Raw genomic sequence first — 24709 nt, 5'->3', positions numbered from 1 at the left:
AAGTCTACATGTGATCGGGATATTGAACCTTTCAGAATACACGTTATCTCTAACCGACGTGCGCTGGCACTACACGCCTTCCCGAGCCTCCTTCCAAGCCACACCTCCTCAAAAGTGACCCAAAGTTTTTAAACAAACGAACTGTGCCACTGGATGTGGCTGGATGTGCTGCCATATTCTCTGAAACGCCTGTGGAGACGGCTTATGGTTGAGAAATGAACATTCAATGCACGGGCGACAGATCTGGTTGACATTCCTGCTGTCAGCATGCCAATTGCACGCTCCCTCTGTGGCATTTTGCTGTGAGACAAAACTGCACATTCCAGGGTGGCCTTTTGTTGTGGGCAGTCTGAGGTACACCTGTGCACTACTCATGATGTCAGATCAGCATCCTGATGTGGCACACCTGTGAGGTGGGATGGATTATCTCAATATAGCAGATGTGCCCACTACCACACATTTGGACTGATTTGTGACCACTGTTTGGGAGGGATGGTTATATTGTGTATCTGGAATGAATTTTAGGTCTCTACGTCCATCCCATGGGGAATGGGAGCAGTAACAAAGGTGTTGCGTTTATATTTTTGTTGAGTGTATATAAGGGTGCAGAGGACTGCTGTTTGTTTAGTTACAGACGAAGAAAAGCAGGGTTTGTTTAGAGAATATCAGTGAATAATTCAACACGTAAGCGAGGTGGAGCTTGAAATCTGCCTGGTAAACGCACATTTACCTTTAAAAAAATGAGTAATATTCTAGTTGAATATAAAGCTAAAGCTACAGCTGTGGTACTGTGGTAGTTTAGTCATAGTTACTGCTTTTATTCCAAATGTTTTTAACCGCCTCCTCTGTCTCTTAGATTTCTTTTATACTTTCTTGTAAACTATCATAGAGAGAATAAAGGCTTTTTTTTAAAGAGCCGTTGTTTGGCGTTTCCACTTTCACTTCTGCTCTCCAGCCTCCCTGTTTGTGCGTCTGTCCCGGACGAAGTGGGCGGTGGGGTGGCGTCACGTCATATCAGCCGCCGCGCTCTGATTGGCTGCCGATTCTCACCCGACACAGCTGTGATTGTTTTCTGCAGAGGAAGCTCTCGTCGGTGGTATGAGGTCTGTGCGGTGGAATGGAGGAGCACTGTGTGTTTTTTCTCTCTCGCTCTGCGTGTGTTTGCTGACGATGATGTGAACAAACAACGTGACTGCAGTTCACTTGTTGTAAAAGAGCAGGAAAACGAGGAGGAGGGATCCTGGCTTAAATCTGCTTGTCGAGGCGCGAATGAACAGGAGAAGAGGATTCTGTTTGGAGCTGACTCTGAAGACGTCTGGAGATCAAGGTGAGCAGCCAGAACAATTTTAAAACAATTTCTTCGATTTTTTTCTTTCAACATGAAAACAGTGGCACTCGTGTGTTGACTGTCTCGTTTCCTTCTTTAGCTTTAAAGTGCCAAATGCCCAGGCTGGAGGAGCATTGTTGGAGCTGCTCCACTTCATCAAAGACCGAAACTAAGCACCCATCTTCTGGCGCAAACTGGTTGGCATCCAGAGCTGAAGAGATGATGTCAATCATCACATCGGTGCTCAGCAGTGCCTACATCTCCTTGCAGGACGTCCAGACGGCCAACCTGATCCGCCGGGGTGTCGTCCTCTTCACGGTCGGAGTGTTCCTGGCCTTGGTGCTCAACTTGCTCCAGATACAAAGAAATGTTACCCTCTTCCCCGAGGAGGTGATGACAACTTTGTTTTCGTCCGCATGGTGGATCCCACCTTGCTGCGGTACAGGAGCCGGTGAGTGAATAAAAGGCTGATTTTATCAAGCTTACTTGGTGCTTTATAAACGACCCTGCAAGGGTAGTTTTACCCGGGTGATCAGTAGTTTGCAGCTAATTTGGGGACAAAGGAATGCAGAGAGGGGAGGAGTTAGAGCACAACAGCCTTCCCTTATGAAGAGAAAATGACACTTTAAATAATATGTGGTGTGTTTTACCGCTTGTGTATATAAAATGGGCTCTTATGGTCAGGAAATCCCCCTTTGTGAGCTGGATTTTGCCATAATAAGCAGCAGGAATTTAAACCGCATACAGCAGAAGCACATCCCTTTTCTCATCACCACTGTCAGGAGCATTTGTATGATCAGCTGACAATGAATCACCTTTCAGTTTTGTTTTTGTTTCATATTAATTATCAGTTTTGAAGGCATCATTAAGTCTGGCTGTTATCAAAAAGAAAAAAAATGGCTTGGAACGGATGTTGCTTTTTCTTGCGCTCTGATTGGTCGCGGCAGCCGGACACGAGGCGAGCTGCGAGCTCATTGGATGGTGTCATAACGGGTGAGCTGAGAGGGGAGGTACTTTTAAGGCCAGAAACAGGGAAGTGAGGGAAAGAAAGAAGCGCGTAAATGCTGGGCTCCTCCCCCTCCTCTCGTCATTGCATGCTGCAGGACAGAAACAAACTGAGAAATAAGAGATGTAGGCTTATGGCTCTTATGGTTCTTTACTTTCCCACACCTGAAGGTGATGTCATTAAATGTCTTCTTATGCTTGATAAATAGTCCAAGAAACAGATGATATTTCAGGTTCCACAACAAGCAACTGTCACAGATCCCATCTAAGCATGCTATTCTTAGTAGGATTGCAGCTAAAGATTGTCAATGACGAGTCAAAGGAGGTATTTCTCAGATAAAAGCTTCTTGGAGCCTGAATAAGGTGAAAAATATACTAACAAAAGCTAGAGGGGTAAAGTAAATCCTCTGACTTAAGAGGCTGGTATTAAAGAGCATCTGGTGCTTTCTGTGAGCAGTTTTGTTTTTTTTAAGTGACGAATCGAATGTCAAAATGGTTTCATATTCATTTTCTCGTGACCCAGGTACTAATTCCTGTAACTCCGCCAACTCTTCTTGTAAGATATCCACTGTGTCCACTTTTTACATTCAAATAGTGTGGTTACATAGTTTCCTTCACAAATTCTTGGACTTTTAATGACAGTATGTAGGGAGTTAGATTAAAAAGTCGCAAACTTAAAAAGTAAAAGACAACTTTAAAATTAAAGCTAATGTTTATGCATACTCGTCATGTGGGGATTTTTGAAGTGCATGTACAGCAGGTGTGTCGCTAACTGTGGAAATGCACCTTCAGCAGTCTGTCTCTATGACACAGTTTTCCCTATTTTTATTTCAGAGAAGTTCTGCTTATCTGGCACAATTCAATACTGTTTGTTCCCTTTTTTTGTGCTTTTTTTGCAGCTGTTATCGGCCTGCTGTATCCCTGTCTCGACAGCCACTTGGGAGAGCCGCACAAGTTCAAGAGGGAGTGGGCGAGCGTCATGAGGTGTATCGCTGTGTTCGTCGGTATCAACCACGCCAGTGTTGTATCCTTTCACCATGTCCTGTACACCTCTCAAATGCACTTTTGCTACTTTTGTGATTGTTTGTTACAGTACAGTGGAAAAGTACACCAGTAATTAACTCAATTTTGGCTGCTGTCTGCATCAGCTCAGTAATCTGCTTTATCCTTTTGCAAAAAGAGGTGGTGCAACTTGTTGGTGGCCAAATATTTGTGTAAGAAATAATCAGATGTTATCCTCGTGCTGTTTGATTTGTTTGTCCTTAACTTCCCGGAACACAGAAACTAGACTTCGACAACAACGTGCAGCTCTCCTTAACGCTAGCGGCCTTGTCCCTGGGTCTGTGGTGGACATTCGACCGGTCCAGGAGCGGCTTCGGACTGGGCATCACCACTGCCTTTTTAGCTACTGTGATCACACAGCTGCTGGTCTACAATGGAGTCTACCAGTAAGTTCTCCATCAGCAACAACAGGGTGTTCAAGGAAAGCCTTTAAAAGTGGAACAAAAACATTCTTGAGTATCTTTTTCTGAGGAAACAAAACTAATGCAGTGATTTGTCATCACTATTCTTTTATTTCTTATTACACCCACAACTAAAATGACAGTGTTTGGTGTGGGAGTTGGTTATCCAGCTGTGAGAGTAAACCCAGCTTTGGTATGAGGATATGGAATGATGTCAGTGACGTGTTAGCCAATACAATAATAACTAAAACTGTACAGCAGAGAGAGAAAAACACAGCTGCAGATCATCCTGATTTTACAAAATAGAAAAATAGTAAGGGATGAGGGGAGGTAATGATTTGGTAATAACTGCAACTCATACTTGTGCTTGGGATGGCTTTCTTAACTTTTATTTTTTTCTGAAGTGTGACTTCTTTTCTCTTTTTCTCTTAAGGTACACATCTCCAGACTTCCTGTACGTACGCTCCTGGCTCCCGTGCATATTCTTCTCCGGCGGTGTTACTGTGGGTAACATAGGACGCCAACTAGCCATGGTAAAGTCTGCAAGTCTTGATCACACTGTCATCCTTTAACTGAAGGTTCAGACTGATATGTTGATGTTTGTGTGAAGTGCTGATTTCACGAGGTAACACTTACCTGGCTTTATTGGAATATTACCAGTTGAAACAAGCCAATACTCACTGCAAGAAACCACTGTTTACTGTCCTGTGATCATCATATTTAGGGGCTATAGCTAAGTCCGTAGAATCCATTGTATTTATTCTGGAGTCAGATAGCTAGGTTTTCTCGCTTATTTACTAAATTTTCCAGATTTCAGAATTAAGGGTTTTAAAAAAAGGAGCATTTGCATATTTGGAGTTTTATTGTCTTTAATGTGTAAAACAGCATAAGCAGGGATGAGGTTGGATGCTGACATGTTAATTTTCACTTTTGAGATGAACTGTTCCTTTCAAGAGCTACCAAGATTTCAAGTTTCAGTGGAAACCAGTCACATGACTCTCTTGATCCAAAAGGTTTTTCTAATTGGCCATGTTAAAAGTTGGAGGATAAAGTGGCGATTCTGCATCGATGGTTTGAAAAGTTTTCGGTATGTCGTATTTGCGCAAAATATCCCTCCGCATTTATCGTTATCAGCCTCCGCTCTGTGTCTAAAGAGCTGACTTCAAAAGCTTCCCGTGCGCCACACATGCTTTATTTGCAATTATTCTGCTGAGGCGCGGCAGCAGATAACATTGTCAAATGGTTTAAAACTGTGCAAAGAGCATTGGACGCCCCCCTTCCTTCATAATTATCCCAGCAAGTCAGCTTTGATGTCTTCATTAAGCTTCTGCCCAGAAGCCTCACCTCATTCTGTCTGTAAAGTACCAGTCCCCATCACTGCCTCAGTTTGACTCACTGAAAGCGTGAAAGCAGATTAAGAGCTGTTGTTTTTCACAGTCGTGGTGAGAAACAGAGCCAGTCTGGACTCGGCTGACCAGAGGGTCATTTGCTACTTGTTGTTTTTGTTTTCGCGATGAGGCCTGAGAAATGTTGGCACAAGTCTGAACTCGTGGTTTTGTTCTGTGTTTTTTCGCTCACTCGCTTCAGTGGGTCATTTATGAGAAGAATCAGGAGGCACACGAGACCTTTTTTTTTTTTTTTTTTTTTCTGGAAATGACAGTGATAGAGTCTGTTTAGTTGGATTAACCATGGAAAAAAACACCCTTTATTACACATTAGCTGTGATTTTAAGCTGAATGGCTGATAAATGTAACTATTGCAGGAGCTCATGAGCAAATAAGGTGATTAAGCATGTAACTAAACAAGCCGATGTTGAGAAGGAAGTACTTTCTTCCCCCGATTCTGCAAAATATTAGGTTGCCATTGGGGAGAAAGAAAAAGGGAACTGATTCTAATATCAGTCAGATCAACAAAACATGCTACCTTTATACTGTGAGCAAATACAAGTATTAACCTGTTGCTGCATTACAAATTGATTGATATATAACTAACATAGGCCTTGTTTTTCTTCTCCAGGGTGGTGTTGAGAAACCCCACATGGACTGATTGGTGGACGACCGGGCGAGAGCATCCGAGAAAAAATGGATACGTTCTGTGAGGAACGAGAAGAATGATGTGAGGAAAGACTCTTTGTCACGACCTCATCTTTTGCTCAGATGACAAAAGTGCAGGTCAGAAAAGCCCCTCATCAAACGTGCCATGTCCTCTGCATCTCTTTGCAGCCAAACAGCCCCTTCCCGCCTCTGTTGTGCTCCATTAGCATTAAGGCTTCCTTCACACTACACAGGCGGACAGCCCTTGCCTTTTTTGTGTGTGTGTGTGTCCTTGTTTGAAGTGAACAGGAGAGGGGTTTAATTTCATGAAGTGGACGCGTGCTCCTGGGCGTGATTGTATCCTGGAAATGGCAGAAAAGAAATGATGGGGGTGCTATGATGTTTTCTTTTCTTTCTTTCTTTTCATTTTTGTATGATCATAAAAGGGAAGTGTTGCTCTAGTGGGCAAAATGATGCTCGCTTGCACAAAGAGATCCTTTTGTTTTCCAATGTAGAATCCCAATGAAACCAAATTGAAGTATTTATTTTCCAAGCATCCAGTGACCGCCGCCCCCAAACTAAATGTATGTATGGTAATGAACGGTGTTTCACATTTTTCGAAGGACTAGTTCAATGTCTTGGGAAATATTTGGGGAAACTGCTTTCTCATCTTATTCCCAGCAGGAAAGCAAATCATTTTTCTGATTTATTAACACTTGATTATAATACATGATTAAAGAAGGCGCCAAGAGTTGACTACCAATTTAACTTTATATATTCACAAACAGTGAAGATCACTGAAGCACAAAATTCAAGCTGCTTCATTTTTTTTTTTTTTAGAATGGAAATTAGTTGTTTTTGCCAGCGAATAGTATTATTTTTAATCAGTTATCAAGCTTGTCTTTGCTGTAAAACGACAGAGAGGACTGTTTTAAAGGAAGCGTTAGTCGGGACTGGGAGTTGAGATGAACCATAGAGGTGAAGCATGCTTTGAAGGAATGTACCAGGTATACTAGCGGTTTAAAAAAACCCTTTCCAGTGCATTTTTATAGAATGGACCTTACATTCCCATTTGGAAAAACACTTTACTGTGGGATCGTACATGTTTTCGACTTCAACAGCATCCTCAAACTAGAGATGATAGTTTGGGAACAGACACCAGTTAAAATGGGAGAGGACGGGACGTTATTACGTAAGATTTGCAATCTGTGATTGCCTGTGTATTATAGAATGTAGTGCTTTTGTCACTATTACAGTTTAGTTGTATCCTTGTAAAAAACATAATGACATTACTGCTTGTGTGTATAATGGCTTGCTTGTGTAATCAGACAGGTATTATTACCACACTAGACCTACAGTGCGTTAGTGTCTGGGGGTCCAGAGGATTAAGTGCAATCAGACCATACATGAGCCGATTATTCTTCCTTATTTATTATTTCTGACAAAGGCTAAAAAACATATTTGTAACTTTAAAGTATATGCAGTGTGGATCATTCAAAACAGCAATAATATCCTCTCTTTCTTATGTTTTTTTGTAAACAACAATGCTTTTGTCAGAGATTACATGCCTTCAGAGTCAATACCAATGACTCTAACCAGAGAGACAGCATAAAAAAAAAAATATTGTGTCAAACTGTTGTTTAAAAAAATCTCATTTAGTAGTGTTACTGAAGGAAACCTGATTTATTTTTTTAAATCCTTTTTTGTGGCAGATCACTTCAGGTCGAATCTGCGTACATTCAGGTGTGCTAAAACTGAAGAGGAAGCTTTATGTTTTGAGGTGGTGAAGCACCTTCTGTCTCAATGTTTTAGAGTTTCCGTGTGTGTGCGTGCGTCTGATAATTCAGCTGTGTATCATTTTTGCTACTTTGGATTTAAGTGAAAAATAAAAACACTTGACAAAGACGTCTTTGTGATTTCTTTTATTTTATTGTGTTACTCGCGTGTGGGACTGGAGGGACTTTGTGACTGCTATGATGTGACATACGGATGCTATCTGGTTGAAAATAACAGACACTGTAGCTTCCCCTGTGGTGATATGAACCTGATACCATCATTCATAATTAAACTGATTACTAGACACTTGCCTAATTACACATCTCTGCAGCTCCAGTAAGACACTAGCCCGCAGATTTTATTTGGTTGTCAAATGCAGCTGCAGCTTAATTGGAATGAAGCTTTCTGGGGTGCTGATGATGGCATTTGTTGTGTCTGCTGTCACGGTCATGTTGAATAGATGAGGACACTCTTTTGTCCCCTCCTTTGTACTGTCTTTGGCTGCATCTTCCCTCTCCTTCCTCTTCTCTGTAAGACCCTCTGCAACCCACCAAAAAACCCTGAAACCACCCCCCTCTGCTGTGTGTCACTGGGATCATGAGGAACTGCCCTCCCTCCCCTCCTCTGTCTACCCCCTCTCTGAACACGCCTTTCTGGAGGGCAGACTTCTATTTATACCTAGCGGGGGACTGACAGTTAACCTTTTGCACTGGGGGGAAATTTCTGGGAGCGGGGCCAATGGCTGTGGGCTATTCTGAATCAATCCCTCGTTCTGGAAGTCCCTCTATACTCGCATGCATCTGTTTTTGTTTTCCATCAATCCCTCTATCCCATCTATCCATCCATCCATCTACCCATCCTCTAACAGGGCAACGGCGCCACACGCCATCTCTTTCCTCTCCCTCCTCTTTCAGTCTCCTACTCTTCTCAGGCAGAATAATTGGCCAGGCTTCAACCTCCTTTCATTTCCAGCCACAGCAAACTGAAAGACTCCATTAGAGAACCCCCCTCATTGCCAAAAGCGCCCCCTCCCCTCCGTCTCTCCGTCTCTCTATCCTTCCTTCCAGGCAAGAAGACAAGCGAGGGCACATCAGATATATTGATTCACGGCACCTATAGGTTTGCTCCGGCAGACTGCTATCATCTCTTTGCAGCACTTTTTTGACTTTGAAATTTGTGTTACTTGGCCTCGCATTTTGTGCAGCGAGTCGACTGCCAGCAAACATGAAGACAAAGATTTACAACTCTACACTGGAGTATAGCAAATTTAACTTGTTTACTTTGTATTTAACTTCATTCTCTTTGCAATTTTTTTGTCTCTTGAAATGAGAGTCTCACTTACTGCGTCTGTTTAGTACAGATCACGGTATACAAGATGGATAAAATCAGATTTAAAAAATAGCTTTATTGGTCCGAGGAGGAAAACAGCAGCAGAAAGAACAAGACAAGAAGGTATATTCATATAAAAATTACACTGTACAGATATATATTTGTTTTAAACTAGCCAAAGGAAATGAGAGAGACTCCAAAATAAAGTGGAAAATGATTAGTGCAGCTTTCCAGAATAAGTTGGCACGATGGAAGAAGTATGAGTACGAGTTTTGCTCATGAAACACACCAGTGGTATTGCTATTAAAATATAACAGTATGATACAGCAGAGTTTAAGGCCAATATGTATGTAATGTAATAATAATAATAGTTCTTTGCTGCATTGTGTGGTTCTGTAATTTTATAGTATTTCTTAGTTTCTCACTTTTATGAGTTCTTAGGAGATAAAAATAAAAATTTTTTTTAAAAAAGCAGCTCGAACTCGAAGAAAAAGGCTTCAGCAATTCAGAGCAACTCTAGTGGTGTTGGCACTTTTGAATATATTTGCCTTTGAGAGTTTTTTTGTGATGAGGCAATATTTCAAAAACTAAATTTTTCAAGGAAAAAAAAGGTGGTGTTCAGAGGTGTACTGAGAAAGAAGATGCAATCCTATACTAAACTGCTTCTTTAGATTTGCTCTTTCGTTTACCGTCCCTCAACAGTGTAGAAGGCAGCGAGTATTACTATTTTGTGCTACTTTACACTTCATCTGGATTATATTTCAGATTTGGTTTTGTTCCTGTCACTGTATTGCATTTCAGGAATACACCATTGAACAGTTTGCAAACAGGATTGCATTTACAATGTCACTAGAAGATGTTTACAATTTTTACAGCTCTTCTTTCTATTTGTATCTGAATAGACTAAATTTGGCCAAATTATTATTTTAAATATGTGTATTAGTGAATTGCTGGAACTTCTAAATGTATGCAACAGCTGAAGACTTTACATATCACAATGGTGCACGTAAGGCATAATTATAAAATACATTAAAAACCATTAAACCAACAGGTACTAATCTTATGGGGTTGTGACCATTTTCAGCAGATCCGCCCATCAAAATAAACATTTCCTTTAGAAATCTTTTCACTTAAACAGCTGTTCAAACTTAACAAGAAACAAAATGTTCATAACTCGGTGCATAATTTGTAGTAAAACTTTATTTTCATCACTTTCTTACCCCAGTCTTGCAAGCATTCAGATTTGTCTTAGTAGAAAAACTAGTCTCACACTAATGCATCTGCAATCTGAAAAAATGTATTGAAACCATCAGCTACTTTCACGTTTATTCTTTCTTTTCCTATCGAAACATTTGAATGCTGAACTTCTCCTCTCCTCTATAACTTCTGACTTTGTCTTCACTGAACGCTGGTGGCCTGCCTCGCTTTGAACACGCGTCTCTGTGGTAAACCCATCTGGGGGAGCGCCTGTCATCTCACCTGGCTGTCACACACATTTAAAATCTGTGAGCTGCTGTTACACAGGCACTGTTTGCTTTATTTCATGCTCCACCTGTGGCACTAAACTTCTGTTTGTTTCATCCAGGACAAAGAAAAATGAAATTTTGACTACTTTATTCGTTTTGTTGTTTAAAAAAACTAAATGTATTGTAAAGTACCGCGTTGTGGTGTGGTAGTGGATAAAGATATTAAGATGCATATATTCTGGGGAAAGAAAACATGCAGTATAGTACCAGATTACCCAGTAGTGATGGCTTTTGTTACCACCAGATGACAGTATTTATCCTCCCAGCTTGTCTGGACAGGACATCTATAGACCCCTAGTGGAAGGACAAGGAAAAGGAAGGTCTGGAAAGGCCTCATCTATGTAGAGGTTTTCACCTAACTACTTGTATGGAAATGTAGAAAAAACAAGTCTTTAGAGGCGTCGAACAAAGAACAACCGGAGTGTTGGAATCTGAGAAAGCAAGAAAACACAGCACATGAAGAAAAATGAAGGCAATTAAAAGTAAAAGTAATTACAAATACGCTCATATTCTCCTTAAAGCCTCTTAAAACTTTGGATTCAGAAAGATAATTTATTAAAACAGCAGAGGAATATTATCCTTGGAATATTTATCTCACAGTGCAGTGAGCGGGCAGAGTCACATGCATGATAGAAAAGGTCAATGAAATGGATTGAGTGTGGAGAAAATCATTGCACTTTTTTTCTCTGCCAAAAGGTCTTCAGTGGCATTAATGTCCTGCTCTCTCTGAAATATAATGAAAGATTTTGTGTGTGCAAGTGCGTGTGCGAGTGTGTGCGAGACTGGTTTAGGTCTACTGAGTCTTCATTACACCAGAGCTGGGTCCACTCCTGTCCTCTGCCCTCGCTCATTGCCTCTCCCAGTGCCGGCCAGGAATAATGAATTACAGTGGATGCCATGGGGGGGCTGAGTGAGTGGCTCAGAAGTGGACTCCATTTTAGCTCAAATTACCTCTCAGATCCATTCAAATGGCAGTCTCGGGCTGCTCTCTGCCTTCTCTGCGTATTCCTGTCTGAGGGTGAAATGATCCATTCACACCTTTTCTCCCTTTAAGAGGCTGTGATTCTCTTTTTGGTCGCAGTTCCTCCAGTGGGTGAAATCACGGGGGAAAAAAACCCAAACAAATAAAAGTATGAACGCTTAAAAACATTAAACAGACTGATACAGAATCATCATTAGAAGTGTTTGTGTCGTGTGAGATTTATCAGTTCAGTCAACATGCTCAGCCTTGTGTGCCATTCCAGTTGATTCCTTTTCTTCCACCGCAGGACAATAATAAAATGACAGCATAAACCTCAGGTGATGGCACATTATGCATGCCATCCAAACAAATCCTTCCCAGTGTAAATTAAACACACCCAGTGCATCCTAGCGCCCAGATCAGACTCTGTAAATCGACCAGGGTAATAATAATAATAATAATAATAATAACAGCTGAATAAAAGGTGATGGAATAAATCAAGGTGAGCATTTCCATTGCGAGATCTATCCTGGGAGGCAGACAACAACATCTCACAAACAGAGAGAAGGCTAAAATTTACACCACAGGTCAATATCCGTGTGTATTCTTTAGTTTTCTGAAAGAAAAAGAAAGAAAAAAGAATTAAATAGTAGGAGATTCATTTAAAAATGAAATGTGGATTTGAGATTCAAGAAGATTAGCTGGTTGTGGCCATTAGCTGTATCAATGAAGCACGTTTAAAATATTACAATATTAAAACATATATACATATATATAAGCCCTTACGTTTGCGTGATTTTACAACTAATGTGGACAGTCTGCTTATGTCTTACTGTATGTCGCCCGTATGTATATTGTCAAATAGGCTAACAGACTTCATTTCCATATACCAGTAATCTAAGACATGCTTGCAGCCCTACTTAGAATGCACTAAAGGTCGATGTTTGTCATGTTTTAATTAGTCTTCATTAGTACACGTAAGCATAATTCAAGCAACAGGATTGCAGTTCCGGAGAAATGCACAAAGTTGGCAGGCTAAACCCATCTGGGAAAGTTCTTGCGTCTAAAATGTCCTTTGACGAGCCCCTCTCCTGGTAGGTGACAAATTCACAACATATAAGTTACTGGGGGGTAAAAACAACTCAGGTGCACTGGGTGGGACTGGGTGCACATGGTAAATCCAGCGGAGTCCAGAACTATTTTGGCGACTTTAACGGTAAAGGGCGCGATGCCACACAAGGAGCCGGGTCAAATATCCGCTTATGACTGACCTCCTTCCACTATAATTAAAGTTGCTGGACGCGGGGACATAACTTAAATTGTATCTCGCAATTAGAAAGAGCCTCGGTATGAACAAATGAAGAAGCACTGATGCCGATGCTTGATTTAATCCCTTAGCATTTACTACTCGCACTAAATGTGTAACTTTAAAATCTCTGTGATGCGATATGATTACATCTAACTTGTGGGTTTGGCGTTTGTAACTGCCCGGACGCAAAATCCGAACTGGCTGGGGTAAATCTACTTTCAGCTTAACATAAACGCGAATAAGATTTGTACTATTATTATTTTTTAAATATATATGTATAGATTTTGCCATAATTTAAGAGGAATTTCTCCTCTTCGTCGTTTTAAAGGAAATAAAACTAACAGATTTGGTTATGCAGTTAAACGATCACACGTTTAACTGCACTTCCTGCGGACGTGAGGTTCTTCTAATAAAATCTAATTAGCTCATACAACGACAAAGAACAAATATGAGTTTCAGCAAGGGATTTCCACCTGTCTTTGTCCCACTTGTTCCTTGCTTCCCCGCGACAGACAGGTGCACGAGGCATGCGGACAATCCAAAAACCGCAAAGCTTCCCGGATGACCCACACAGGGGAATCAAGGACCCCAAAAAACTTTAGGGGCCATTACACTGGCTTTGCTTTGAGGTCTGTTTGGCGGCACATTTTCATCCCCCCCCCCCCTCTGGTCCCTCTCAAACTGAACCTGTCCACCCACACCCACACCATAGCCTATTTGTTCTGTATGACTGAGAATGTAAACCCATTAACCTTACAGAAATAGCCAGCAGTTCATTCTTTGCTGTCCGAAGTAAGACGTCCCGACACGTGAAAAGTCCCGCAGACCAGCCAGAAAACTACAGTAGGAGAAGAGCTCTGTGGGCCTGACACCAGTTGAGCGTCACGCAGATAACTGTGCGCTTTATGTACCTACAGGATTACAGAGCGGACCCTTAGAGGCTTTTACACTCTGTGAAAAATAGCCAGTTATTATTAAAGATATGAGGATCTTTACAGTGTTATTTTCTGATGTGTATATAAGTACAAAAGCACACTAGAAAAAGGAAATTCTGATCTTTAACGGGATACAAAGCGAGAGTTGCGTGCATAGTGAAGTTTTTTTTCCACTTTAAAACCTTTTTAAAAAAAACTTTTATGGCTGTTAATGAGGCACTATGGGTCATTAAGAGTGTCTCTGAGTTATTTCAAAATATAAGAAAGAAGGTGGACAATGCTTTTTTTTAATGCATGAGATTTTTTTTTTCTTGCAGCCGCTGTAAGGAAAGGTTTTTCTGTTCAAACTTTTATTGCTGTTGGTGCACTTTATATATCTGTTGCATTATTTTTTAGAGTTTCATTCTTAGAGATGGTTGTTCTGTTCGCTATAGATTTTGGTTGTCCTTAAATTTATATTTTAAAATCAAATTTTCTCCTTTAAACCTTAATCTCCGGATCAGAATTATGTTATTTTTCTCTCTTGTAAAGAAGAAAGAAAAAAAAACAACTTTGGATCACAGTAAGCATATGCAGTTTTCTTTTCCCCCTCCGCTCAGAAAACAGTTAAATAGTTGCAAAACAATCCAGGGTGGCACTGATTGGCAAGAACAGAAATTTGATTTGTCAAAGATATAAGCTTTCTATGTCTGCAACCCACACAGTATGCACCACAGCGAGGTTCTCCAAATCTGTGTCTCTTATGCGCAAAGAGAAAACTTGAAAAGAAGAAAAGTTTTGCCTATTTTTCCTCTCTAAAATGATGCAAATAAAGATTGGAGTGTTGCTGCTTCGTGTCTAAAGGAAAATGCACTTTTTGACTTTTTACCCTAAAAATACAGATAAAATAATAATAATAATAATAATCAGTGACCATCAACTGGTATTATTCATTGTATTAATTCAAGAGTTTGCTGATGGGAAGTCAGCTGCATTCAATTACCCTTCATCTAATTTAGCTGAAGCCTTAATTGCGCTCAGGGTGGTGCGGTTGTTTGTGCTAAGCTCTGTAGACTTCTGTGGAGAAATACGACCCGCCTCTTAAGAACAATCCAAATTCAAATGAGACTTATCTACGCCAGACTGATCAGACGGATTAAGAGTTATTAAAACCTATAAAGGGCTGAAAGCAGAAGATTCAGCAGCCCCAAAGTCCGCTACGTGGCGACTCTAGAGGATTTCTCTGTAAACACAATCAAACCACGGGGAAAAAAAATTATATAGACATCATCTACATAGAGCCTGTGATGAATAAGCAGCTGTGGAAATTATATACTGCGCTTTTTCCACTGGAAAAGGGGAGCATAAAATTAATCAAACGGATTTAGAGAAACACCACCTGAGCATGATTTTGCTTTAAAAATCTAACAATGTAAACTTGGATGAACACCTACAGTATTTCAGCCCAAGAAGGCAGTTTTGTAAAGACTGTTACTACAATTGTATCCATGTATCGATGTCAGATACCAAAAAAACTGCTTTTGTTTCTTATCCATGTGTTTCTTTTCTTTGGGATTTATCCTGTTATGGTTATATATGAAACACTGCGAAGACCGATTCTGGAAAATCCCGGGGAAACAATGAAAAAATAGATACTGGTGTCAAGTCCCTCCATTTAACCTATTTTATATTCCGATGAACCACACTTCTAAAACTGATTGACTTTTTGTATTGCCCACTAAATGCAGCTCGGCCAGCTTTCTAATCTAGTCTAATTCGGCTGCCATGCTCTTGGCCCATAATAAAAGAGTGGGCAGCGAGCTTCTAGGCCCACAAAACCACGACAATAAAAAAGAAAAGAGAAAAAAGAAAGAAAAAAATCATACAGGATCATCAAATAGAAGAGAGGTGCTTTTAGGTTTTGAAAGGCACAGGAAGCTGGAGGATTTGGTTAGACCCCTGCAATGGTGACAGGGCTGATATTAGAGACCCCCATTCATCTGGAGGGAGGGGTGGTGTGATGGAGGGGGTGCATCTGCAGAGGGCCCACCGCCCTCTGATCTGTGAGCTGGCACACATCACGGCGTCCATTCACAAATCCTCCTTCTGCGCGTCACCTTTTGTAGTACTCCATAGTACTGAGCGCTGGTGACGTATAAGACAATCCTACCCAGAAAAATACAGAGGAAAAAAAATAGGTTATAGGAACTCAAGGACAGGGCACATGCGCACAATGCATGCGATACATTATAATAGTAGGAGGAGTATATGTCTGTATATATGCGTGTGTGTATGTGCGCGTGTGAGGTAGAGGGGAGGGGTATAGAGCTATAAGTGATTATGAAACACACCTGGTTAGTGTGTATATACGCTGCACGCAAAATATGCATTCAAAGACAGGGAATATTAACCCTTTCAGGGCAAAAGAAGAGATGCCCCAATGCTTTTTTTTTAATTTTTTTGCAGACAAACAAAAAGACAGAAAAAAACGGAAGCATTCACTTATTTAGTAGAACCTGACAGATATGACAAGTACAGTAATCAATGTTTCCTGCTTCCGTGAACAAGAACAGAATATAATCATAAGAAATGCCCATTTTATAGGCTATGTTTTAACCATAAGGCGGCACCCGGGATGCAGAATTCAAGAAAAGCTAACCAGCTAAATGAATAATGTTGAGCCTATATGTGAGAGGAAAAAATCCTTATAGCGGGATCAAGAATTTTTTAATCTTTATATCTTTGATTAGAGCTTTGACGGGCCTGCTGGAGGCTATTTTGGAGGTTACCTGGCAGCGTGTTAAAGAGCAAATGATGGCAAACAGGGTCCAGGAAATGAAAATATTTCACATGTTGTGTTCAAAATGTTAAATGGTTGCAGGGGATGTTTCTGACTCGCCAGAAAATTATTATCCCCCCCAAAAAACAGCTGTCTCTGGCTCTATGGCTGCTACTCTTTGACCAGTGGACTTTTGTTGTTGTTGTTGTTGTTGTTCTTGTCAAAATATAAAAAGTCATCTTGAACAAAAACTACAGCTAGGGTTAAGGTATAACCCCTGCACTACAATGGTTAGGTTATAACAGTAACTATAAGATTATAAGTTGATTGACTGGGAAAATAGCACAAGCAAAAATAAAGTAATTGTAATTGTTCAGTAATCTGATCATTTTCTTGCGTGTGGAAAGTCTGGGCCCAGGCTTGGTGAGGCAAGGGGGACTGATAAGTTACCGTCGTTAAGGCTTGTGATTTAAAAATCACGTTTTACAAATCAGTAAATAAGGGAAACAAAGCGCATTCTGAAGAAAATGCAGTGGCGCCACCAAATCACCACAAGAGCCGAAACAGAGAAAGTAATATAGCAGCTCTCGTTGGCTGTTCTGGCATATAAGCGTGCCAAAACAGGCAAACATGAATAAAAGACCATGCCAATAAAACACAGCTTTATAGATGTCAGTTAACGCCTGCCTATATTTAAAGTAATAATGAGAATATGTCGATAACTGAATCGTATGGTACTATTTTAACCCTTAATAAATCAGATCAGACCGTCCTGGAAAATATAATTTGACAAAAACCCGAAAAAGGTCGACCAGAAAGTCTCGTTAGCATCCAGCACCACAGAAATGTTCAGCAGGCAAAGCAATAACTGATTATTAGGAGCTAAAACAGAGCACGATCCTTTTGTCTTTTCATCAGTCATACTCAAAACAAGCCAGTCCAAAGTGGGCAGACAATAGTGAATCGGAACCCCCACAATGACCGGGATTATGGATTTGTACAGCATAAAGAAATAAGCATGTGTGTTCCAGATTTGAGTCAAAACCTTGTTTTCGTCTAAAAACTGCACCAGGCTGAGATGACTTCCTTGCACCGCACAGAAGCAGCACTGAGAAATAGCTCAAAGAGTCATTATTTCCAAATCCGACTTTCAAACAAATCTCGTCCTTTATTTAAAAACGCTTTAACAATATGAGCCAATGGAGTGATATTAGTGGACGCTCTTTCACTCTAAAGACAAATAATATTTCAGGCTTAGATTGGTTTAGATGTGCATATTTTTTTAGTGCACAAAGGCCCCTATTATAATTCAGAGTCTGAAATGGTGTCATTTCCTCCAGACATCCCTGTTTTGCTATGAGGTTAGAGGCCAAGCCCAGGCGGTAGCGGCCTGTCTGTGAATCCATTGTGTGCTGCTTATTTAGCGCTCAACATTAATCTGCGCTTCCCCTCACAAGTGAGAAACAATCGCAGCGTGAGAGTGGCCTGTCTAATTACATCTTTCACTCCCAACTTTCACTGTTTGGATTGGGCCCTTTTGTGACTGGGGAGATGTTAGACGGGAGCAGAAGGTGCTGCTCAGGTATGGTGTAAAAATACTAAACAGAAGCAGCATTATCACAAAGCAAGAATTTTATTTTAAATCAAATCAGCTAGAAGCATGTGATGGTGCACTTTGCAAATCTCTGCAACTAGGAGCTGGACATAGCCGTGGAAACGCGCACTGTGTGAATTCCAAGAAAATATTTTGCTGTGCTGCTTCACCGCTATTGCTTTGCAAAAAATAAATTCATAAAGCCTGTATTTAACAAGTGAGAAAAAAAATAATCAAGAAAATTATGTCTCCCACGGGGGAAAAAACGGGCATAGACTAAACCAGCTTAAATTACAGATTTTTTGTGTTGCACAAATAGAAATGAAAACAGCTTTGGACTCCACTTCTCAGCCAACCTTCACAGTTTTCCCAAACCCAAAGCATGTGCACAAATCAAATCAAACAAATACATCACATCAGAGCAAACTGCCGGCTTGTGGTGCCCAAATAATTAGCTAACACGAGGAAACAGGTTATGTGTCCTGAATTAATTTGAAGAATCTAAGAGGCGCCAGCCAGAAAACCTAGTGACTAAGACAAAGCGTTTTTCTAATAATAAAAATAAGCCAGCCGAAAAACTCCTCACTCAGTCTCAGTCTTGCTGCTCCTCGGGTCATCCCCGATCCACTCTGGCTCTCTTTCTTTTTTTTAAATGCACTTCTCCGGTTCAAACGCCAGAGAAGAGCCGTCCTCGCGAGCCGGTGGCGTCCTGGGAAGTGAAGCGCAAACTTGGTGCTGGTCAGCAAAGTTACTCAAAGTTTTGTCTTTGGCGCGACTCTGTATCCCGAGCACCGCGCACAAAACAGTTTGTTTGCATCACTGATTTCTTTTAAAGGGATATGGACCCAGTTCTTGGTCGACCGCAGCGTCACGACAGGCGAACATGAGAACATCAAAAATACTCAGCGCACTTCCCCGTGCGTTTGAAAGCAGACAGGGAAGACTCTTTTGGCTGTCACGTTTTAGTTTTGATGCAATTTGTTGCCAGTTATGAGGCGACTGAAAGCAACATGACACATCCGACCACCCTGCACATCAGTGACGAGTAAACAGAAAATCTGCTGTTTATTTGGGGGATAAAGGGCATAAATGCTCGGAGATTAAGTTGCATTTTTAAAGTAAACACACATACATTACTTTTAGGTGAAAATATGAGCACGTAGACACCCAGAAAAAAGGCTATCCGCATTTAACCTTGGCCAGGACGGAGTGTTCTCAAGCCTTAGTTGACCTTACCAGTGCTCTAACTACATTCAATAAAGCTAAATTGTAATGTATAAACTCAACAAGTAGTTATTTTATTGTTGTAGTGTTTTCAGATGGCATTTTAAAACTCGCCTCAAAGATCTTCATATCACGCATCCCCACGCATGTCTGCATTGGACCAGTTAGCCATTTTGTTAAAATTCCGTCTCATTTGCCTTCATATGAGTAAATCATCACTTCTTATTATGTTAGAATGAAACTGTATTTAATTGCGGACGTGCGTAAAAGTGTCGAAAATTAAACTTTATAGTTATAAAAATGCTATTGAATAAAAAAATATATATATATACACGTGTATAAATGGCCTATATAGTAAAAATTTGCTACTTGTGTTATTGGGAATCCCTGCTTGCCCTGCAAGCAAGGAACCCCGGGGGTCCCCGCAGCTCAATTTGACAACCGATGCTCCAGTGTCCTATTGTTTTAATATACACGACAAAAACCGACATGCATGGCGTTTTTAAATTGAAAACCCCAAAGCGCCCCAAAATAGAATAAAATAAGTCACAGGTTCATAAACACTGATGAAATATTGTGAGTATGTGGGTGCATGCCTTGGATTTAAATTAGGTCTCTTCTCTTTTAGTCCAGCACTCTTTCTCTTTTACTAAGGAGAGGATGGGCGTTTGTAGACTGCTCTGGAGCCTGCGTCACGTGGCCTGGTTTCTGCTGTCCCATTGGTCCAAGGCACGTGTCTGGGAGGACGGTGGGAAAACGTCACTCGGGGGGCTCGTATTGAAAATAAGAACAAAACTCCAGAGTGAGAGTATTAGAGCATCAGTTTAGGAGCCTCTTTATTTACCCTTAGTTTAGTTTAGGTGTAGGCATTACCGAGCACGCTGATATTGGATGACACTAAATTGGATGGTGCGCAAATGGCAAATGTTTTAGCTGTGCGAGATCAGTTGTAACCCGAGATTGGGGGGATATATGTCAAAAAGTATGCTTTTCTCAGAGGACACAGTCGCAAGGCTTTGCATGGTGTCCGAGGTACTCACTAGTATTTGAGTTTTCTTTTTTATTTATTTTACTCGTGCAGTTTTTGCAGTCTAATTCCCCTAAAGTTGTTCGCGAATTTTATTGCAACGGGGAGAGCGATAAAAGGGTTAAAGAGAGTAAAGCGGGGGAAAGTGAATCAGTATGGAAGAAAATGATCACGGCAACAGAGATGTGGTGGAGCGGCAGGAGTCGGCGGACGAATCAAACAGAGCCATCCTTCCCCTCTTACAGGCGCCGGAGAACCCGCAGATCCCTCACCGGGTCACCAATTTTTTCATCGACAACATCCTGCGGCCGGATTTCGGACGGAAAAAGGACGGTGGCGCAAACCGCGAAGAGAGTAGCCTTGCGTCGCGGGAGAGCCACAACAGCCCAACCGCCCCTCAGACCGAACCGGTGGGGAGCACTGTGCCAGCAGAAGGGACCTCCACTCCACACACGGTTACCGGGACCAAGAAGCCTGCTATAGCCGCCGAGGAGCCCCTGAAACCCCGCGGGGAGAATGGAGACCAGTGCCTAAGCTCAGACTCAGACAGTTCCCAAGCCAGCTCAAACCCATCCAGGTCTCAGCCCATGCTGTGGCCAGCCTGGGTCTACTGCACCAGATACTCGGATAGGCCTTCTTCAGGTTGGTGTGCGTTTTTTTAAATTTTCTATACCGCGTTCTCGGTAACCTGAAATACCCCGTAACACTGACCCCGAATGCCTTGACCGACTTCTCGAGAGTAGAGAAGCGAACCGTGCTGTGCAGAGCAGGCTGAGAATTTGCACACACACAAAAGAAAATCATCAAAAATTATTTAACGCAGGAATAATATCCACAGGAAGACAATAACAAGGTGTGAATTTACAGAGCGGAAAAACACAACATGAAAAGCTTTTGGCGAGGGGCAATTTTAATGCAAATGACAGAGCGGAGATCATGTCTTTTTTTCCCTAAAAAAAGATATAAATATTTTAAATACTAAAAATACAGAAATTGAATGTATATATTCAATTTCTGTATTGCACAGAAATTTAAATTTTTGTCTGAAAATCTCACATTCAAGCAGTCATCAGTTTCACGTTGTTATGAATATGATAATATCGGAGTCCTACTTCCATTAAAAATAAGCAGCTGCGTGTCTTCCAAAGAATTTGCTCCAAATGAATATTTAGTGCACTTTGCGTGGACGTGTTGCTCTTTAAACGCGTTGCAGAAGTTGTTTGAGGTGAATTAAATATGCATATGCTTTCAAATGATGGCTGCAGTAGGACTTGTAGGCTACACGCTGGCCAGTAGAGAGCTTGGTGGTATTTTTTTTCTAATCTTCAGTTACAAGAACGCGTGGAAAGTCGCTTCTCATCTAGCAAGCAAGGTTAACAGCTCGTGTATTTTTCTAAGTGTCTGTCAAAAAAAGTGGAGTACAACTTGTTCTCATGCATTATGTAACGCCATATAGAGTGGCGTAGGCGACTACTACCGAGTTGTAGAGCTGCAGGTTTTTATTGCGGGGGGGGGGGGGGGGGGTATGGGCACACACATCATGCACGTTGATTCATGGAGGTTCGACTCGTATTAAGTAGTTTCATTAATGTTTTCCGCGCTGTTTGGAGGAGGCGACCGAACACAGACAGCCAGCAGCTCCACAAAACAGGCCTCCATCCAGACGGAAAATTAATGTGTATCTAATGTGTGCTGCTCACATTCTGTTCACGTTTGTCCACTGAGGAGCTTTTCAAGTGGCCCACAAAAACTAAAATGCAAAGTAGCTTCACTGAAATTGATCCTGTTTTTTTTTTTCAGCCAACCTGCTAAACAGTGGCTGAGTTGTGTCAGAGATGCTTTATGCTAATAATTTCACATTGCTCCAGAGTTTGTGTGTGTTCGTGTGTGTGTGTGTGTGTGTATCCATACGTAGTATGTGTAAGCCGGGAAGAGGGATAAAAACAGAGGGGGGAAGGGAAGGTTTTGTTTCTGCTTTGTCAACATTTAACAAGCATCCCTGTTCAGATTTTACAAGTTTCTAAAAATGTTTTGTCAGTTAATTCACACTTATTTTGCGATTTTTTTAAAAGGCACGGTGACCAGAGCAGTAAGACACAGAGCCATTTGTTTTCATACTTATTGCATGGGGGGGGGGGGGGGGGGGGGGGGGGGTGTTAAATAAGCTCTATAAAATCTAGATTATTATAAAATACGCTTTACGCACGGGTTTGTAGGCACTGCTGTGAATACAAATTAGCACAACAGTGTAGAGATCATATGTTGATTGAGGATTTGAATACATAAATAAGAAAAAATGAATCAAAATAGTTTCTGAACTTTATAAAACAGCTCTGATAATGGGCAGTGTATCTTTTATTATGATTTTATTCTCTTTTATTCTTCTCGTGTTCGGATGCTGACAAACCCATACATGTGTATCTGTGAACCCCACCTCCCACCTCCCCACACTACAGGGCCAAGATCTCGGAAACCAAAGAAGAAAACGACCAGCAAAGAGGACAAGCGACCACGGACGGCCTTCACAGCAGAACAGCTGCAAAGACTCAAATCGGAGTTTCAGACAAATCGGTATCTGACGGAGCAGAGGCGACAGAACCTGGCGCAGGAACTGGGCCTGAACGAATCCCAGATCAAGATCTGGTTTCAGAACAAGAGGGCCAAAATCAAGAAGGCTAGCGGCGCTAAAAACTCTCTGGCCTTGCACCTGATGGCACAGGGACTGTACAATCACTCCACCGTCACGTCGAAAGACGAAAAATCAGACAGCGATTGATTTCCAGAGAAGTAAAAGCAGCCTCCTGACGAAAAAGAACCTATAGTAATCCTATTATAGATTTTTATAGAGATATCACAGAGAAAAAAAACTCTACTTACAGGAATATTTAATGATGCCACAGCAGATAAAAATACTACAAAGTACTATTACTATTACTCAACGCTAACTCAGTAGCCTACAGATGTACATCGCGTCCAGGGCACCGTTAAAAATACAATACTACAAAAAAAAAAAGTAAGAATAAGATCGCTACTACTTCGAGTCCCTACAGGAATTCTAATGCTACCATAGGTCTCTGTATGTTCCTATGGGAATATTATAGTGCTTTTTCGTTATATGGGAGGTTTAGACAAGCCTACAATGCAATAACTTCACCGAATAAAGGGCCAGTGTATAGAGTATACCAGCATAAATTGTTTGAAAAAAAGAGAGATATTTCTGCAATATCACGTCTATAAAAGATGTTGTATAAAGGTATGTTTTCATTGTTTGTTGTCCCCCAACCCAGCCCAGCCCAAGCTCAACCCCAACAACCCCCCCTGAGGTACAAACGCTTACTCCCTTCATTTTTATATACCGTATAGGATTACTGCTACCCATGATTGTCATCGTTTCACATTTTACTAACTGGCACCTGACGTTTGGATTTGTCAGTGAAGTAAGCAAACTTTAAGTCCAAAGAATATTTTTCTGCTGCATCCAGGCTACTGTGAATTTAAATAAATGCTAACGCGGTTTTTATCTTCCATGCTTGTTGGGTTTTTTGGGGGAGGGAGGGTTGATTGTGTTTGATGTAAAATAGGCAGAAGAAGGTGTTGCGTGTCAGCTGCAAAACTAATCGGGCAGACTCTGAATTTTGATACTTTTTTTTTAAATTCACAGTTTCTTACAAGTGACCGGGAGAGGTAGGGATTTTTCTCTCTCTAACACACCACTTAACTAAAATGCTAATTTAGGCCTTGCTTATGCTTGTGGTCATCTCATAGCCTTTAAACAAATATTATGTGCGTATTCCATTCGTTATACCAATGCATCAGTGCAGCTATTATAGTTTTAAATAGCAATACGAATCATTTTTTGTAGCTAAGCGAAGGCTATAATGCTGCCTATTACGTCACAGAAACAACTCCGTAGCATAAAGAGAATGATGACGCCGATTTTTGCGCACTCTCACGAGTATCTTCTAGAAATGCAGGTTATTGGATGTTCTTGTTAAATCTTTCTCTATATACATTTTTATTGCATATCCATATATCATAAAAAGAAGGCAAATCCGTCAGTGACTGTATTACAAATGTTGGAAATCTCTTATCGTTGTTGAAAGGACTTCATATGTGTATTTATATAGATTATATTGACAAAAAAAATCTATCCAATGACCAGTGTTGCTTTAGAGTAGATATCTGAGGTGTTTACACTGCTTGTTTATCTTGCAATAACTTCTTTTTGTTTTCTTTTGTTTTCTTTTGGGTTCTTTTTTTTGTGAATGAAAAATTGTTTATGGGGCCTTTTGCATGAAAGCTGCAATTTGTTGTACTTGGGCAAATAACTGTGTTTATAAAACTTTGGTCTTTATCAACGAAAGTATGATCGAGCTAAGTTTCAGACTGTATCCATACCAAATTGTGGATTATTTGCCTTTCAAAGTCTTTTTGTTGTGTAT

General features: G+C 40.9%; 2 protein-coding genes across 2 annotated transcripts; both read left to right on the top strand.

Moving 5' to 3' along the window:
• Positions 1 to 992: 992 nt before the first annotated feature.
• Positions 993 to 7733, top strand: insig1 (insulin induced gene 1). The gene is made up of 6 exons (XM_082546072.1): positions 993 to 1327; positions 1428 to 1778; positions 3232 to 3356; positions 3614 to 3780; positions 4229 to 4328; positions 5812 to 7733. Exons 1-6 carry the CDS (start codon positions 1270 to 1272, stop codon positions 5839 to 5841), a joined length of 831 nt encoding a protein of 276 aa, XP_082402198.1. The 5' UTR covers positions 993 to 1269; the 3' UTR covers positions 5842 to 7733.
• Positions 7734 to 20266: 12533 nt separating this feature from the next.
• Positions 20267 to 23129, top strand: en2a (engrailed homeobox 2a). The gene is made up of 2 exons (XM_082546073.1): positions 20267 to 20909; positions 22724 to 23129. Exons 1-2 carry the CDS (start codon positions 20423 to 20425, stop codon positions 23041 to 23043), a joined length of 807 nt encoding a protein of 268 aa, XP_082402199.1. The 5' UTR covers positions 20267 to 20422; the 3' UTR covers positions 23044 to 23129.
• Positions 23130 to 24709: the final 1580 nt, after the last annotated feature.

The sequence above is a fragment of the Aulonocara stuartgranti genome (genome assembly GCF_965226115.1).
Source record: "Aulonocara stuartgranti genome assembly, chromosome: 9".
Classification (NCBI taxonomy): domain Eukaryota; kingdom Metazoa; phylum Chordata; class Actinopteri; order Cichliformes; family Cichlidae; genus Aulonocara; species Aulonocara stuartgranti.
This window is presented reverse-complemented; position numbering and strand designations above follow the sequence as displayed.

Coding starts and splice junctions, on each gene's coding strand:
- insig1 (XM_082546072.1), top strand. CDS start 1,270: ATGAACAGGAGAAGAGGATTCTGTTTGGAGCTGACTCTGAAGACGTCT. Junction 1,328..1,427: donor GAAGACGTCTGGAGATCAAG/GTGAGCAGCCAG, acceptor TTCCTTCTTTAG/CTTTAAAGTGCCAAATGCCC. Junction 3,781..4,228: donor GTCTACAATGGAGTCTACCA/GTAAGTTCTCCA, acceptor TTTTCTCTTAAG/GTACACATCTCCAGACTTCC.
- en2a (XM_082546073.1), top strand. CDS start 20,423: ATGGAAGAAAATGATCACGGCAACAGAGATGTGGTGGAGCGGCAGGAG. Junction 20,910..22,723: donor CTCGGATAGGCCTTCTTCAG/GTTGGTGTGCGT, acceptor CCCACACTACAG/GGCCAAGATCTCGGAAACCA.